The sequence below is a fragment of the Molothrus aeneus genome, chromosome 11, assembly GCF_037042795.1.
Source record: "Molothrus aeneus isolate 106 chromosome 11, BPBGC_Maene_1.0, whole genome shotgun sequence".
Classification (NCBI taxonomy): Eukaryota; Metazoa; Chordata; class Aves; order Passeriformes; family Icteridae; genus Molothrus; species Molothrus aeneus.
This window is the reverse complement of record NC_089656.1, coordinates 20,146,934-20,164,152: the sequence shown is the minus strand read 5'-3', so window position 1 is coordinate 20,164,152 and position 17,219 is coordinate 20,146,934. Positions and strand designations below refer to the sequence as shown.

At 56.7% G+C, this 17,219-nt stretch overlaps 2 protein-coding genes across 3 annotated transcripts in view; both read left to right on the top strand.

Moving 5' to 3' along the window:
- Nucleotides 1-12,043, top strand: part of ANKRD11 (ankyrin repeat domain containing 11) — a 131,540-nt gene extending 119,497 nt beyond the window's left edge. Inside the window, exons 8-13 of the mRNA XM_066557707.1 lie at nucleotides 666-813; nucleotides 1,524-8,254; nucleotides 9,017-9,115; nucleotides 9,207-9,350; nucleotides 10,376-10,468; nucleotides 10,820-12,043. Of these exons, the coding sequence (XP_066413804.1) occupies nucleotides 666-813; nucleotides 1,524-8,254; nucleotides 9,017-9,115; nucleotides 9,207-9,350; nucleotides 10,376-10,468; nucleotides 10,820-11,005 (7,401 nt within the window). The 3' untranslated portion in view covers nucleotides 11,006-12,043. The remainder of the gene's footprint in view (nucleotides 1-665; nucleotides 814-1,523; nucleotides 8,255-9,016; nucleotides 9,116-9,206; nucleotides 9,351-10,375; nucleotides 10,469-10,819) is intronic.
- A 2,074-nt stretch (nucleotides 12,044-14,117) lies between these two features.
- Nucleotides 14,118-17,151, top strand: SLC22A31 (solute carrier family 22 member 31). 2 transcript variants are annotated; one of them, XM_066557414.1, is made up of 9 exons: nucleotides 14,118-14,456; nucleotides 14,905-15,008; nucleotides 15,083-15,237; nucleotides 15,388-15,556; nucleotides 15,838-15,959; nucleotides 16,061-16,169; nucleotides 16,248-16,462; nucleotides 16,557-16,668; nucleotides 16,753-17,151. In XM_066557414.1, exons 1-9 carry the CDS (start codon nucleotides 14,118-14,120, stop codon nucleotides 17,099-17,101), a joined length of 1,674 nt encoding a protein of 557 aa, XP_066413511.1. In that variant the 3' UTR covers nucleotides 17,102-17,151. The 2 variants fall into 2 exon arrangements, with proteins under 2 accessions (XP_066413511.1, XP_066413513.1); XM_066557416.1 differs by having other exon boundaries at nucleotides 14,369-14,456; nucleotides 14,812-15,008.
- Nucleotides 17,152-17,219: the final 68 nt, after the last annotated feature.

The following is a 17,219-nucleotide window of genomic DNA, read 5'->3' as shown; positions in this document are numbered from 1 at the left end:
CTGCCCTGCTTTAAACCACTCCCCTAGAAATGTGGGCTTCGAGCAGCCCGCTGTGAAAACACAGAGATTCTGGGTGGTTTTGTCTCGTTTCCCATGGAGTGGACAGGAGGTTGTGTTCAAGGCCAGGCTGGACAGGGCTTGGAGCAGCCTGGGTTGGTGGAAGATGTCCCTGCCCATGGCAGGGGGTGGCATGGGATGGGCTTGAAGGTCCCTTCCAATCTAAATTATTGTGTAATTTTCACTGTTTCAGAGCTGTTGAGTGCTTTAACTGGTGCTCCCTGCACAGGGGGATACTTCATTCTTCTGGAATTGGGACAGGAGCATGATTTTGTCCCTTGTTTTTCCCCCTTCTTTCCTGCCCAGGTTGGTTCTTAGAATCACAGGATCATTAAGGTTGGAAAAGACCTCCCCAGTCATCAAGCCCAACCATTAACCTACTGCTGCCAGTGCACCACTAAACCCTGTCCCTAAATGTTTTTTGAACACTTCCAGGGATGATGATTCCACCACTTCCCTGGTTATGTTGCTGGGGCTTCTCTCTTATGTTAGTACCACAAGGCATGTCCTGAAGACACTGATTTTTTAGTTATGTAAGAAAACCATGGAAAAAAACCCCTGGAATCAAAACATGGTGAGCATCCTTAAGCCTCATTTTCTCTTTTTAGGTGGTGAAATTGTTGTTGCATTATGGAGGGAATCCTCATCAAAGCAACAGGAAGGGCGAGACACCTTTGAAAGTAGCGAATTCTCCCACCATGGTGAACCTGCTCCTGGGGAAGACCACGTACCCCTCCAGCGAGGAGAGCTCCACAGGTGAGATTGGCCTTTGTGTGGCCGTGGCAGTGACAGCTGTGGCCTGCAGCTAACACAGAGACCTTAGGAGGACAGGAAAGTCAGGAGCCCACCTGTAGCTGTAACCCAAATTCAGACAACATAACCACCAGCTTTAGTTTGGGGGGCTGTGTGCCATGGAAGCAGCATTGAGGTTGTTTCCCTGGTGCAGTTGGGATGTAGGATTGGAAGCCAGTTGCAGGTAAATGGATGTCTTACCTATAGAAGCTGGGTAATTCCAGTGGAGAGGAGGGGGTTTGAGTGCCAACACTGTTCCTGTTGTTCAGCTGTCCCAGCACTGGTGTTTCAGTTTCTGCTTCCAGGCTGTCCCTGCTAGAGCCTCTTCCACCACTGCCACCACTGTGGGACACTCTGCAGGTTTTAATTAGTGCAAATTAGAGTTCTCAGTCTTTTGGGGAGCCTTCACCTACACTGTGTGCAGTCATAACCCTGTTCCAAAGCTCTCATGATACACCCAGGATGTTATTTTGAGGAACACCCCATGCAAGTTGGAGCTGGAGGAGCTTCCTTCCAAAAAGACCCTCCAAGCTGTTGGGTGCCAGCTTGCAAAGGCTGGGTGAGGCCAAAGGGTGTCAGGATGTTTGCAGGGGTTGGTGTGTGCAGGAGACCAGTGATGTTCCCTCCCCAGAACCCTTGGCAGTCCTTCACACGCTGTTCTTCTCTCTCTGCAGAGACCTCAGAAGAGGAGGACGCCCCTTCCTTCGCTCCCTCCAGCTCCGTTGATGGCAATAACACAGACTCAGAGTTTGAGAAGGGTTTGAAGCACAAGCCCAAGGCCCAGGAGCCCCCTAAAACCATCACCCCGGTGAAGGATGAGTATGAATTCGATGAGGACGATGAGCAGGACCGGGTCCCACCGGTCGATGACAAACATTTGCTGAAAAAGGATTACAGGAAAGAGACTAAAGCAAACAGTTTCATTTCCATACCCAAAATGGAAGTGAAAACTTATACTAAAAATAACACAATTACACCAAAGAAAGCTGCCCACCGCATCCTGTCGGACAGCTCGGACGAGGAGGAGACCAGCGTGGCCGTGGGCACGGGGGAGAAGCTGCGCCTCTCCACCCACTCCATACTGCCCAGCAGCAAAATTCGGGAGCCCGCCAGCACCAAGGCACCCAAGGAGAAAAGCAAAGTAAAAAAGAAGCGGAAGAAGGAGACAAAAAACAAAGAGGTTCGGTTTGGCAAAAAAAATGACAAGTTTTGTTCCTCTGAATCAGAGAGTGAAAATGTGGAGAGTGAGGAGGATGATAGAGACTCTCTACAGAGCTCTAGCTGTGTAAAGGACTCAAGGCTAGTGCTAAAGGAATCCTCCTTGTTTAACTCTCTGTCTGCCTCATCGACCTCTTCACATGGGAGTTTAGCATCCCAGAAACATAATCCCAGTCTTACAGAACAGCACTCCAAGCACTGGAGGACGGACAATTGGAAAACCATATCTTCTCCAGCTTGGTCAGACGTCAGTTCCCTATCGGACTCCACCAGGACGAGGCTGACGAGCGAGTCAGACTACTCGTCAGAGGACTCGAGCTTAGAGTCACTAAAGCCAGTCAGGAAGAAACCAGAGCACAAAAAGAAAAACACCCCCCACAACACTGTTTCTGAGAAAAAGAATTCATTCCATAGCAATGTGGATGGAGCAATTCCAAAGCTGGACAAAGAGGGGAAGGTTGTTAAAAAGCATAAAACAAAACACAAACATAAAAACAAGGAGAAGGGACAGTGTCCCATCAGCCAAGACATTAAAATAATCAAAACATTTTCTTTTGAGTTTGAGGACTCTAAACAAAAGCCTGAGAAAGGCTTGATAGTAGAGACAGAAAATCCAGTCGAAAACAAGTTGAAAGTGTTAAAGCACGATAGGGAACATGGTAAGAAGGAGGAAAAGCTCCCCAAAGGTAAAGCAGAGGAGAAGGAGTGGTTGTTTAAAGATGAGACTGGAAAATCCTCAAAAGAGGAGAAATCATTAAGAAAAATCAAAGATGGTAGTAAAGACCTGAGCAAATCCTTCAGAGAAGGATTGAGTAAATCAGAAAAAGAGAAACCTGTCAAGGAGAAATCTCCCAAGGAGGAGAAGCCGAGAATACACAAGGAGGAGAGAAAGAAGAAGTCAAAGGACAAGCAGTCCAAATCTGAGAAGAAGAATGAGCTGAAGGAGGAGAAGGTTTCTAAACTAGAGAAAGAAAAATCCTTCAAGGAGGAGAAGGAAAAATGCAAAAAAGAAAAACTTTACAGGGACGAGTCCGGGTTTGATGAGTTTAATAACAAAACTCAATTTGCCGAAAGCGAGGACACGAAGTTCAGCCTTTCGGACGATCAGCAGGAGAGGTGGTTTTCAGACCTGTCCTCTGATTCATCCTTCGATTTCAAGGGTGAGGACAGCTGGGATTCTCCAATAACAGATTTCAGGGAGATTAAAAATGACACCGTGGCAAAGCTAATCATAGAACCTGTGAAAGAGGAAATTAAAGACAAGAAAAAGGAAAATAAAATAAAAGAGAAGAAGGAATACAACGAGAAGCGGAATGAAAAGGACACTTTCTTAAAGAAAAAGGAGAGGGATTATGTGGAGAAAAGCTCTGAGAAGAAAAAGGACCAAACAGACAGGCACAAAGTTACTCCCAGTTATTTGCCTGAAAAGGATAAGAAAAGGAAGGATTCTGTGGAGACTGGCAAGGAAAGGAAAGAAAAAGACACAGGTGAAACCAACAAAGACAGAAAAGATTCCTCTGACAGCTCTAAAGAGCGAAAAGATCCCAAGACGAAGCAGGAGGAGCCCTATCGAGATGACTTCAAGGAGTATGGCTGTGAAACATTCTTCAAGGATAAGTCTGACCCTGAGTTCAGTGGCAAAACCCTGGAGAGCTGGGAGAGGCACCATTCTGGGAAGGAAAAGGAGAAGAAAGATGCTCCTGATAAAGAAAAAAAAGAAAAGGTGAAGCCAGAAAAATACAAGGAAAAATCCAAAGAAGGCGACAAGGAGAAAAATGAAAAGGCTGCTCCAGAGAAAATCCTGAAGGACAAAGAACTAGAGAAGAGTTTCAAAGAGAAGAAAGAAACTAAGGAGAAATACAAGGATCTTCACAGCAAAGACAAGGAGAGGAAGAGCTCCTTCGACCAGGTGAAGGAGAAGAAAGAGAAAACCTTTTCCACAGACAGAGACGATTTCTCCGAGAAGAAGGATGAGAAGAAAGGCAAGGAGAAGAGCTGGTACAGCATCGCTGACATCTTCACGGATGAGAGCGAGGACGAGAGGGATGATTACAGCCTGAGCGGGTTCAAGGTGGGCGATTCAGCTGGCGGCGAGGGGCATCGCCTGGACAGCCTGCAGGACAAGGACGACGGTGCCACGGCCGAGAAGGAGCTGTACCCCGACAAGCACCGCAAGTACTCCTCCGACCGGCAGCACTCGGAGAAGCAGAAGGACAAGGAGTCCAAGGAGAAGAAAAAGGACAAAGGAACATCGGAAGGGGGAAAGGAGAAGAAGGAGAAGAGTTCCTTTGAGAAACACAAAGAGAAGAAAGATAAGGACTCCAGTGAGAAGTATAAGGACAGGAAGGAAAGGATGTCCATAGATTCCACTCAGGAGAAGAAAAACAAGCAAAAGCTCCCAGAAAAGGTTGAGAAGAAACACACCAGTGAGGACAAGGTGAAAAGCAAACACAAGGAGAAGCCGGACAAGGAGCATTCCAAAGAGAAGAAGTCTTCAAAAGGAGGGGAGTCGGAGAAGAGCCTGCTGGAGAAACTGGAGGAGGAGGCTCTGAATGACTACAGGGATGACTCCAATGACAAAATCAGTGAGATCTCCTCTGACAGCTTCACAGACAGAGGGCAAGAGCCAGGACTCACCAGCCTCTTCGAGTCTTCTAACCTCTCTCTGACCGACGCCGCTGAAGAAAAGTTTAAGGACTCTCTCCCTTTACCCTGCCTTCAGGACAAGCTCAAGGAGAAGGAGAGGCACCGACATTCCTCATCTTCCTCAAAGAAAAGTCATGAGAAGGAAAAAGCAAAGAAAGAGAAGACAGAGAAAAAGGAAAAATCAGAAGAATTCAAGGACTCCAGCAGCAGAAAGGATTCCACTCATTATGAAAAGGATTTCTCTGTGGATGGGGAGGCTTTTGGCTCTTCCTACAACATGAAGGCAGACGCTGATGAGGAACCGGAGAAGAGCATTGATTACTTATTTTCTGAAAAGAAGGATAAAAATGATTCTGAAAGAGAGCTGTCAAAGAAGGCGGAGAAAGAAAAGACTTACGGTTCCAGCACCATCAGCACAGCTAAAGAGAAAAAGAAGCGGGATAAACACAAGGAAAAATGGAAGGAGGAAAAGGAAAAGCATAGGGACAAACACACAGATGGTTTCTTTAAACATCACAAAGATGAGCCAAAGTCAACACTGAAAGATAAGGACGGGCCTCAAGTTACCACCTTTAAAGATAAATCCAAGGAGGACAACCTCAAATTCGGTGAAACCAAACTGAAGGAGAAGCTTAAGGAGAATCAAGACAAAGACAAATCAGAGTCCATAAAAATAAGCAATGGGAATGAAAAAATAAGCCTTTCCAAAGACAGCGGCAAGAAGGATGCCAGGCCAAGGGAGAAACTTCTGGGAGATGGTGATTTGATGATGACCAGCTTTGAGAGGATGCTGAGCCAGAAAGACCTGGAGATTGAGGAACGCCACAAAAGGCACAAGGAGAGAATGAAGCAAATGGAGAAAATGCGGCACAGGTCCGGAGACCCCAAGTTGAAGGACAAACTTAAAAGCTCGGAGGATGTGCGCAAGAGGAGCCTGGATCTGCCAACCAAGAAGCCGCTAACGCTGGACACGCAGCTCAAGGACAAGAAACTCAAAGAGTTGGGTCCCCTGACTCCTATCCTGTCACCGGAAAACAAGGCACAGCCTGCTGTGGGGACAGACTCCAAGGACTGGATCACGGGTCCCCAGCTGAAGGAGATCCTCCCAGCATCTCCCAGGCCGGATCAGAACCGGCCCACAGGCGTCCCAACCCCGGCATCCGTCGTGTCCTGCCCGAGCTACGAGGAGGTGATGCAGACTCCCAGGACTCCATCGTGCAGCAACGAGGACTACACAGATCTGATGTTCGAGTGTGCGGACTCTCAGCACTCGCTGCCCATCTCCACCATGTCCATGAACGCCTGCTCTCCTTCCTTCTTCGACAGATACACCAACGTTTCCAGCGGGCTCCCCGAGAACCCCAGTCAGACCCCGACTCGCACCATTCCCTCCTCAAACCTCTACCGCTCCATCTCAGTGGATATCAGGAGGGCGCCCGAAGAGGAATTCAGCGTTGGAGATAAGTTTTTCAGACAGCAAAGTGTCCCAGCAACATCTAATTATGACTCTCCTGTGCAGCATTTAATGGAGGAGAAAGTTCCCCTTCCCTCTGTTCCTGCTGAGAAGTTCCAGTGTTTGTCTCCTGGGTATTACTCCCCGGATTATGGAGTTTCCTCACCCAAAGTGGAAGCTTTGCACTGTGCTCCGGGAGCCGTCAGCGGGGTCGCCCAGTCTCCCGAAAGTGTCTTTTCTGGTTTACAAGCAAAATCCTCCCCTTCGCACAGGGATGAGTTGCTGGCTCCTTCAGTGGAAAGTGCTCTTCCCCCCGACATCGGCATGCCCTTGGATACCACGGAGGAGCAGCAAGCCACTGCCTCCATCATGCCACCAGAATCCACCTACCTACCACCCATCGAAGAAAACCATTTTAGTTCAGCAATGCCCGAACAAAACAACATAGACTGGGATAACCCTCCTTCCCGAAACCCAGACACCGCCATTCCTCCCAGCCTCATGGGCAACCCCGCAGAGCACTCTGTCACCTGGTCCATGGGCTCGGAGCTTCTGATGAAATCTCCCCAGAGGTTTTCCGAGTCCCCTAAACCTCCACTCTGTTCCCTAGAGCCAATTCATCCTGCGCCAGTAGCCTTCATTCCCACAGAGACTTCCTACCCTGTTTCTCCCATCTCGTACCCTCTGTCAGTGTCTGAACCGAGGCTGGAGGAAGTCAAGGAGGATGCTGAGGAAGCAGTTCCAGGAGAAATTGCAAACGCTGAAGAGCAAGCTCCGTACATGTCCCCTACTAGGTTAGACACCTTCTTCAACAACTGCAAGCCTCTTCCAGAAGAAGCACCAGAGATCCCTCCAGAGCCCCCGTGTGTGCCAGCAGAACCTCAGGCCGAAGTCGTTGCTGCACCAGAAAACAACTACTTGGAGAACAACAACACAGCACCTGCGAATGCAGAGGAGGCGGTGACGTGGCCAGACCCCTTCACCAACACTGAGGATGAATTGGACCTTGGCCCCTTCTCGCTCCCAGAGCTGCCACTCCAGCCTAAGGACGTTGCAGAGACGGAGATGGCTGAGGCAGAAGCGGTGGAGGAAAGCCCAGCAGCAGCTCCAGAACCAAGCGCTGGCATCATCAAAGCCAGCACGTCCGTGGTAGCGTCCGGTGAGCCGGAGGAGCCGCCGGCCAGCCAGGCAGCGGCCACCCTGCCCCCGGACACAGAACCACCAGCAGAGGAGCAGAAACCAGAAGTGGCTGCACAAGAATCCACCTCGGAAGCGCTGAACGCAGCTGAGGAGAAGGCAGCGGAGGACTCGGAAGCGCAGGTGTTCCAGCAGACCCCGTCCGAGCCCGCGCAGGCCGAGAGCAAAGAGGTGGAGGCCGTGCACGAGGAGCTGCCATCGGCTGGTGGGGTGGCAGAGGGCAGCTCCCAGCCCTGTCCTGTGCCCGTGGCCAGCTCCGAGGCCGGCGCTCCACAGGATGGTGCCACGGCCCGTGGTGGGAGCCAGGCCCCGCCACCCCAGGCGGACGCTCCTCCTGGCAACGCTCAAGCAGAAATTGTGGAACCAGTGCAAAAACCAGTAGCAGAAGCTCCCAAACCACCCAAAATAGAAGAGATTCCTCAGCGGATTACCAGGAACCGGGCTCAGATGCTCGCCAACCAAAACAAGCAGAACGCCGCCGCGTCCGAGAAGGAATTTCCTCCCGTCTCCGCGCCCGTCACGCGTGCCAAAGGCCGCATCACGGAGGAGGACGATTCCCAGGCTCAGCACCCGCGGAAGCGCCGCTTCCAGCGCTCCAACCAGCAGCTGCAGCAGCAGATCAACACGTCCACCCAGCAGACGAGGGAGATGATCCAGCAGACCCTGGCAGCTATCGTCGATGCCATCAAACTGGACGACATCGAACCTTACCACAGCGACAGGTCCAACCCCTACTTCGAGTACCTCCAGATCAGGAAGAAGATTGAGGAGAAGCGGAAAATTCTGTGCTACATTACTCCCCAAGCTCCGCAGTGCTACGCTGAGTATGTCACCTACACAGGCTCCTACCTGTTGGATGGCAAACCCCTAAGCAAGCTCCATATTCCAGTGGTGAGTCACCTTCTCTCTTTAGCCTCGGGAACTGTCCCCCCTCGCTGTTACACACACATCCAAGCTGTCCCCCATGCCCTGTCACCACCTTGCAATGCCAATGTGCCCCAGCCTGCCTTTGGAATATGACACCAAACCTGAGCCTGGGTAAGTGCCTGGCTCTGTGGTAAGTGCAGCCCCTGAGTTGCTGCATTTTTGCAGAGAAGACCTTGAGCTGTGCTGAGGGACCTGAGATTTAGTTGGGCTTTAGAGCAAAGGTTGTAAGAATCCCCTAGATCTGAGGCTGGGAGGTAAAACTGCTCTTGCAGCAGTGTAGTAACAGGTTAATGACCCTGGAACATGGGAAAAAGATGGCTCTTAACTCCTGCCATAATTTTCCCAAGCTCTGCTCTTTGACTTGGCACCAGAATCAGCATTTTGCTGCTGTGCTGCAGGAGCAGCCTCACTAATACAAAAGCATCAATAAACATGGTGGTAAATCTGGGCTCCAGGCTGGAGGAGAAGGGTCAGTGTGACCAGGCTCCATTCCTTGCTGCACACCCTGCCCTGCAGCACGAGGGTGTGTCAGGCTCTGGTTGTTCTTGCCAAGTCCTCACCCTCACAGAGTCTGAGCACTGGCAGGACCTTGTCCTTGGCAGAGTCTCTCCCCAGGCACCCCAGGGATGTCCCTGCTCCCTCTGTGGCCAGCACACGTCTCAGGGTGCAGCCAGCCCTGGCTGTGCCCCACAGAGGTCCTGCTCTCACCCCTGCCTGTGCTCACAGATCGCGCCGCCGCCGTCGCTCGCGGAGCCGCTCAAGGAGCTCTTCAAGCAGCAGGAGGCTGTGCGGGGCAAGCTGCGCCTGCAGCACAGCATAGAGCGGGTAAGGAGACACTCCAGATGGGGAGCAGGGCCCCAGTTTCCCCCACTGGCGAGGCTGAGGCTGCCACACTGACTGCTCTGCTCTTCCTCAGGAGAAGCTGATCGTGTCCTGCGAGCAGGAGATCCTGCGGGTGCACTGCCGGGCAGCCAGGACCATCGCCAACCAGGCCGTGCCCTTCAGTGCCTGCACCATGCTGCTGGACTCCGAGGTGTACAACATGCCTCTGGAAAATCAGGTCAGTGCCTGCCTCAGCGGTGAGGAAGGGCCTCAGGGGCTCTGTAAGACCCTGAAGGAGATGGGCTTTTCTGGAGGGATGGAGGGAAGCATGGAGGCAGGAGTTACTAGTGCTCTCCTTGCTCAGGTCACCCACCACTGCACACAGGTGCAGGATGTCACCTCCCCCTGAGGGCAGAGTTAGATATTGGGAAGGAATTGTTCTCTGTGAGGGTGGAGAGGCCCTGGCACAGGGTGCCCAGGGATGCTGTGGCTGCTCTATCCCTGGAAGTGTCCAAAACCAGGTTGGAGGGGGTTGGAGCAACCTGGAATAGTGGAAGGTGTCCCATGACGGGGTGGAATGAGATGGGCTTTAAGGTCCCTTTCAATCCAAATTATTCTGTGACTTGGACCATCATTTGCCTAATTGTCTAACTGAATGTGGGGTACAGGGAGTTCATGTCTGTTAGGAGCAGAGATGGCTCAGCTTTTTCAGTGAGTCTTGGGACCCTCCATCCTTCTTGGTCAGGATCATCTGCACGCTGGAAAGGTTTCCTTTACTACACTCTGAGGTGCTTCTCCCTGTGGAAGGGAGGGAGTAGAAACATTACACTGCTGCATTGCAGGAGGGATCCTGGGCAGGGACAGCATCCTGGGATTTATTAGCGAGCTGTGTGTTGATCCAGGAGCTCTGATTTATCCGTCGGCATTTCCCAGCCAAGTGTCTGTGCTGCTGCTGTCCTGGCATCAGCTGAAGGAGTCAAAGAGGTGCAGGTGCTGTGATGGGCTGACATGGACAGACTCCCTGCAAAGCAAGGAGAAACGGGGAGTATGTGCACATGGGTGCATCCCCACCTGAGGCTGAACCCCTGGAAAGCGCTGCAGGAGCAGCTGGCAGCAGTGATGTCCATCCTCCCTCCCTGCAGGCTCTGCAGTTCTGAGGGGTGTGTGCCCCAGGAGGGGCTTATGAATGTGGCCTGTGAGACCTGTAACTGCTTAAAGCACAAAACTAATCCCATGTCCCTGCTTTTGCTGTCCCGTCCTTAGGGAGACGAAAACAAATCGGTCAGAGACCGTTTCAACGCGCGACAGTTCATTTCCTGGCTGCAGGACGTGGATGACAAGTACGACCGGATGAAGGTGAGAGCTGTGGGAGCCCCGTGCTCCAGGCAGGGGCATTCCAGGAGGGTTCTGCCTGTGGCTGGAGCCTGGGAGCTGCCTTAGTGGTTTCCAGCACAGAGTGGGTGTCCAGAGATTGTCAGGGCAGTGTTGCACGGGAGTGGATGCTCTGAAGTGCTGACAAGCCTTTCAAACCCAAACTTTGGGGTTTGTCTCGGCTCCTGCTGGAGCTGGGCTCAGCAGAGATTCCACATCCAGGTGTCCTGTGTGTGGCACCCCTTGATGCATTTAACACTGTCCCCACTGTGGCTGCATGGTCCTGCCTGTGCCTGCCACTCAGCCCTCACGTCCCGTTGTTGTTTCCCAATCCAGACGTGCCTGCTCATGCGACAGCAACACGAAGCAGCTGCCCTGAACGCGGTGCAGAGGATGGAGTGGCAGCTGAAGGTGCAGGAGCTGGACCCCGCGGGGCACAAATCCCTCTGTGTCAACGAGGTGCCCTCGTTCTATGTGCCAATGGTCGACGTGAACGATGACTTTGTGCTCTTGCCGGCATGACAGTTCCACCCCAGGAGACATCTCTGAACACTGGCAAGGACGGGAGCACTCCGAGGTCGGGCGGTCGAGCTCACATTCACCCTTAACCGCTTGCTGATGAATCCCTGGTCAGAGGAGGAGGAAGCAGCTATCGGCAGAAAACAAAACAATAAGAAAAATAATTGCACTTTCTTCACGACGTGTCCCTCGCTTCCGGACTGACGCGGCCCCTGGGGCAGCGGGCCGGGCGCAGCTCCTTCCCGCGGCGGGGAGGCTCCGGGCAGCGGGCGCTCGGCGGCCCCGGGACTGGCCGAGGCGCGGAGGGACGAGGCCAAGGACACCGTGTGTGTGTTGCAGAAGCTGCTGAGCGGGGCCAGCAACCACGTGAACCATGTACTTGTGAACACCGTGATTTCCAGCTCTCTGTTTTCCACCGGGCGCGGATCTCCTCTCGGAGAAGCTGCAGTAGGAAACCATGGGGGGAGGGGGGGGTGTTTGAGTTTCTCGTTCCATCATGGGTATGTCTAAAAAAAAAAAAAAAACAAAACAAAAAAAATGCTACAAAAAAAAAATCGCAAAAAAAAAAATAAACAAACCAACAATTAGAAACAAAAGGACAGTGTCCAAGTTGGGCAGCGGCGGCTCCGGAGCGGGGACAGCTCCGGGATGTGCCGGTGGCCCCGCAGCAGCCGCTGGGGACGGGCAGAGGAGCCGCCGGGGCGGCACGGCCGGGGAGACGGCGACGCAGAGAAAGGACTTTGCCAACTGTGTTTTTAATGGAGTAAAATCCACGTGGTTTATATATTTTTTCCTTTAATCTTGGGCATTTCGTTTCTCTTTCTGAGAACATAACTTGAAAACACTACAGAGCCAATACTCATATAAAGAAAAATTGTATCCCATAAATGCTGTACAGTTTTTATATACATTAACAATGTACTTTTGCTGCCTTCTAGATAATTTATTTTGCAACACATTACTGCACAGTTGTAAATAACTTATGTACTGTAACATCACTTTCAGTTATGTGTAAAGAAATAAATAAATTAATTAAAATTATCTTTGTATTTATGGTTCACCCTGGGCAGCAGTTTCCCTGTCAAGGAAAAGGTTGCTCAGATCAGCTGCCCGTGGCAGGGGATGGAACAAGATGAGCTTTAAGGTCCCTTCCAATCCAAACTGTTCTATGATTTTCATTCTTTCTTTTCTGTGTCTCTCTGTGTGCAGTGGGATTGGAACCCTCCAGGGGTGGGTCACGGGGAGAGGGCACCCCCCTGTGTTGGTGAATTCGCTGAGCAAGAGATGGTGTTTTGGGGTTGCAGAGTCTGGACAGGGATGGGTGGATCCAGGCAAACTCAGTCCTCACTCAGCAGCTCAGGGATGCAGCTGGAGGCAGATCCCGGTGCCTTTCCAGGACCTCAGTGCCTTCCCTCCTCCTGCTGCCCAGCCTTTCCTGGTGGCTGCAGCTGCCAGCCCCGGGCAGCAGCGAGAGGTGCCCCCACGGACCCCACTGCCAGCTCTGGCTTCTCCAACTCCCTCTGTTGGGGACCAGAGGGGACCCCTGGATTCAGCCCCCAGCTCCCCTCACTGCTGCCGGCTTTGCAGCCACTTGAGGAATTTTCCACAGTGGGGGCAGGGGGATCCTGGAGGATTTCACTCCAACGCATCACAGCAGCTTCAGAAGAGCCAGGGGGTCCCACTGTCCCCTGCCCAGCCCTCAGCCCCTGCTTTGGCACTGCTGGCACCAGGAGTGGGGCTCACACAGCCACAGCAGGACGGGCAGTGCCATGTCCCAGCTGCAGCCAGGGGGATTTTTCCCTCCACCCTTTTCCTGGCCTGTGGAACCAATGCTGGGACCAGGGGCTGCTCCTGTGTCAGAGGCTTCAAGAAAGCAGCCACAGGTAACAATTGTTCTTGGATTAATTTCCATCCCTGGTCTTTATTTTGCTAAACAGCCATACATTTGTCTCTGTAGTCACAGAGAGGCCTTTCATGAGCATTGTAAAGCTGGAAAGTCCCACAGGCTCATCTGACCAGGGTGCTGGTGACCTTGGGAGTCTCCAGGGTCAGTTTTCCTCCTGGTGTAACTCCCAGATGTGTGTGGGGGTGTGGATCCCTCAGAGGGAGGTAAAACAATGCAGATGGGATTTTTTTAGTGTAATTTTTCAATGTGGCTTTCAATGTGATTTTGCAGATGGGAGTTTTTCCACCATTGCAGGTCTGAAGCTGAGCACCGAGTGATGCTGCTGCCCCCAGAAATCACATTTGTGAGTAAATTTTAGAAGGAAGAGGGAAGTAAAGCCTGTTTGCAGTTTGGCTGCTCTGTTGGCTCTTCCCACGGGCTCACATGGTGCTGGGTGCCAGCACGTTCCCTTCCTAGAGGGGGTGTCACAGATTCCACTGGCCCCCTCTGAGGTTTGGGGGGACCTGGGTGCATTTGTGGGTGTTCCCAGATGGGTCCTGGAACCCCCGGCTGCACCCCAGGACCCCCAACACCCCCAACACTGAGAGGGGTCAGGAGCACCATGGAGAGGGGGGGCTGAGCTGGGGTGGGGGCAGTGAACCGGGGCTGGGGGAGTGGGGCTTGGAGAACCAAACTGGGGGGCTTGGGGGGGGCAAACCAGGCTGGGGGTGCAGCGAGCTGTGGGAACTGGGGCCAGGGTTGGGGGGAGTGAACCGGGACAGGGATCGGGACCGGGGCTGGGGTTTGTGAACTGGGCTGGGGAGACAAACCAGCCTTGAGAAGCGATCAGACCGGGCAGGACTGAGCCTCGTGTTGTGGGGTAGCGAACCGGGGCTGGGGGGGTCCGAACCGGGGCTTGGGGGGTCCGAACCGGGGCTTGGGGGGTCCGAACCGGACCTGGTGGGGTCAGAACCGGGGCTGGGGGGGTCAGAACCGGAGCTTGGGGGGTCCGAACCGGGACTGGGTGTTCGAACCGGGGCTTGGGGGGTCCGAACCGGGACTGGGTGTCCGAACTGGGGCTGGGATGTCCGAACCGGGACTGGGGGGGTCCGAACCGGGGCTGGGGGTCAGATCCGGAGGGAGCCGTCGGGGCGGTGCCGCGGGGCGGGTCCGGCCGGTGCCGCCCCGCCTGGCCGCGCTGTGCGGGTGCCGGTGGCGGTGGCGGTGGCGATGGCGCTCGGGGGGTCGCGGCCGCGGGGCCGGCGGGCGGCGGGGGGGTGGGCGCCGTGCGCGGCGCTGGCGCTGGGCTGGGCGCTGGGCTGGGCGCTGGGCGCGGAGCCCCCGCACCGCTGCCGCCCCGACCCCGCGCTGCTGCCGCCGCCGCTCCGCCGCCTGGGCGGCCCCGCGCTGCTCCGCGCCGCCGTGCCGCGCCTCCGCGGCGGCTGGAGCCCCTGCCAGCTGTACCGGTACCCCCCCGGCAGCGCCCGGCCCAACGGCACCGGGCCCTGCACCCGCGGCTGGCACTACGCGCTGCCCGCCGCCGGCCTCCGCGCCAACCTCGTCACGCAGGTGGGCACGGGGGTGCCGGGACCGGGGGCTGCCGGGGCTGGGGACAGTGCGGGACCCTCGGCCTGGGGCGGTCTGCGGCGCTGGAGGGGGCGAGGGGACCGTGGGTAAAGGAGGGGTTGAGGGAGGGGCTGGGAACCTTCTGGGGGGGATACCTGAGAGGAGTCGGGGGGAACAAACTGGGGGGTCCGGAAAGGATCCCACGGGAAAGCCCTGGGTGTGCAGGGACAGCAGTGACCCCCTGGAGGGGTTGGGGCTGGCTGGGGGAGCCTGGGGAAGGGTGCTGAGGGTGGAATCGCCAGTACTGTCCCCTCACATCTGTCCCCACATTTCTGTTTGTGGGGTGGGGGCTCTCCAGGAGCCCTGCAGCCCCATCCATCCCAGCCCTGTGGGCAGTGCCAGGGGGTCTGCCAAGCCCCCCACGCTGACACCTCCTGCCGTGCCCCCGCAGTGGGACCTGGTGTGTGCCTCGCGCTGGAAGGTGCCCCTGGAACAGACCACGCACCTGCTGGGCTGGACCCTGGGCAGTGTCACCGCTGGCCTGGCCTGTGACAGGTAAAGGGGGTCCCTGGGCAGCCCCCGCGGGCAGGGGGCACCGTGCCCAGCCCCTCACAGCCCGTCCCTGGCAGGTTCGGCCGCCGTCCCACCTTCCTGCTGTCCCTGGCGCTGGCCGTGCCCGTGGGCCTCGGCGTGGCACTGGCCGTGGATTTCCTCACGGTCCTGGTGGCACGGCTGCTCTTTGGGGCCGCGCTGGCCGGAGCCTTCCTCAGCCTCTACGTGGCACGTGAGTGTGAGGGGGCATCCCGAGGGGTCTGGGGGCTGGGGATGCTCCAGGATGCCCTGGGGTGCGGGATGGGCTGGAATCCAGGGTGTTCCAGGGTGCAGGATGCCCCGTGTCCTTGGCACCCACCGTGGCCCCCTCGGCCCCTGCCAGGGCTGGAGCTGTGTGAGCCCCCCCACCGCCTGGGGGTGACGATGGTGGCCGGGTTCTTCTGGATGGCCGGGGAGCTGCTGCTGCCGGGGCTGGCCCTGCTCTGCCGGGACTGGCGGGTGCTGCAGGGCGCTGTCACCATGATCCTGGCCCTGCTGGCCGCCAGCTGGTGGTAAGGACCCCCGGGCAGGGGGGCTGCGTGGGGCTGGGCTGTGCCCCGGGGCTGGTGCCAAGCTGTTCCCAGCCCAGGGCACCCCGCCCGGGGCCGCGGTGGGGATCAAAGCCCCCCCGGGGCTCTCCAGGGAGGGGAACCCCCCCACCCTGGGTAAATGTTTGCTCAGGTTTGAAGCTGAGGGTTTCTGGGCAGCGTTGCTTTGAAGCCAGGTGGGAAGGTCGGTGCTGGAGGGTGGCCAGGCCCGTGGGGAGCCCCGTGACCTGACACCCGTGCCCCAGGTGCCCGGCCCTGCTGTTGGAGTCGCCGCGCTGGCTGCTGGCCACACGGCAGCTGGAGAGGGCCAGGAAGACCCTGCAGGCGCTGGCCGAAGACAACTGTCCCCAGGACAGCCTCCTGGCGGGTGCGTGGGGCGCTGCGAGCGCCACCGGCCCCATCCCCGAGCCGTGGCTGCGGGGTGCTGGAGCACAGCCGGCTCTATCCCGGTTTCCCCTCTCCCGGCAGAGCTGGAGGCGCTGTCCGAGGGGCCCCCGCGGCCCCGGTTCCACTCAGTGTGCGAGATCTGCGGCACCAGGGTCATCTGGAAGAACGGCGTCATCCTCGGCTTCGCGGCGTGAGCGCCGGGGGTGCCGGCGGGGTGAGCCTGGGCCGGGGGGTGCCGCTCGCTGACCCTGACCCCGCTGTCCTTTAGGTTCATCGGCTCCGGCATCCGCCACTGCTTCACCCGCAACCTGGTCCCGCACCTGCCGCACTTCTTCTCCTCGCACCTGGCGCTGCTGGGCACCGAGGCGGCCGCCTGCCTCTTCGTGTGCCTGACGGCCGAGCGCTTCGGGCGCCGCGCCATCCTCCTGCTCTGCACCGTGCTCACCGGCATCTCCTCCCTCCTGCTGCTGGCCCTCACCCAGTGTAGGACCCCCGCGGGACCCCCGGGACCCCGCCCCAGCCAGGGGAGGAGGGGTGGGTGCGGGGTTTGCCCCTGATGTGCTTCACCCCCCCGCAGACCTGCTGGAGCTCATCGTCCTCACGCTGTCCGTGGTGGGCACGGCCGCCTCCCACGCCGTCACCATGCTCAGCATCTTCTTTGCCAGCGAGGTTCTCCCCACCGTGGTCAGGTAAGGGGGAGCTGCCCCCCCTCCTGTGCTCCCCCCGAGCGGGGGGGCCCGGGCAGAGCCCCCCTGAACGCGTTCCTCCCGCAGGGGCGCCGGGCTGGGCCTGGTCGTGGGCGCCAATTTCGTGGGCAAAGCCGCGGCGCCCATCACCGCCATCCCCAACAGCCGCGGCTTCTTCCTGCACCACGTCGTGTTCGCCTCCTTCGCCATCCTGGCCGTGCTCAGCATCATGCTGCTGCCCGAGAGCCAGGGCCGGGCGCTGCCCCAGTCCCTGCAGGACGGCGAGAGCCAGCGCCGCCCGCCCCTGTTCCGCCGCCCCCCCCGCGAGGACCACCTGCCCCTGCTGGCCCCCCACGCCCTCCCCCAGGACTATTCCCGCCTGGCCGCCTCCACCAAGAGGACGCTGCGCTCCCCGGACCCCCCCCGCGAGATGTAGCCGTGGCCCTGGGGCTCCCCGTGCTGCGGGGGGGCTGAGCAGGGACCCCCGCCCAGGGAGCGGCGGTGCTGGGGGCCCTGGGGCGGGGGTGAACCCCCCGGGGGTGCTGCCGGCTCCC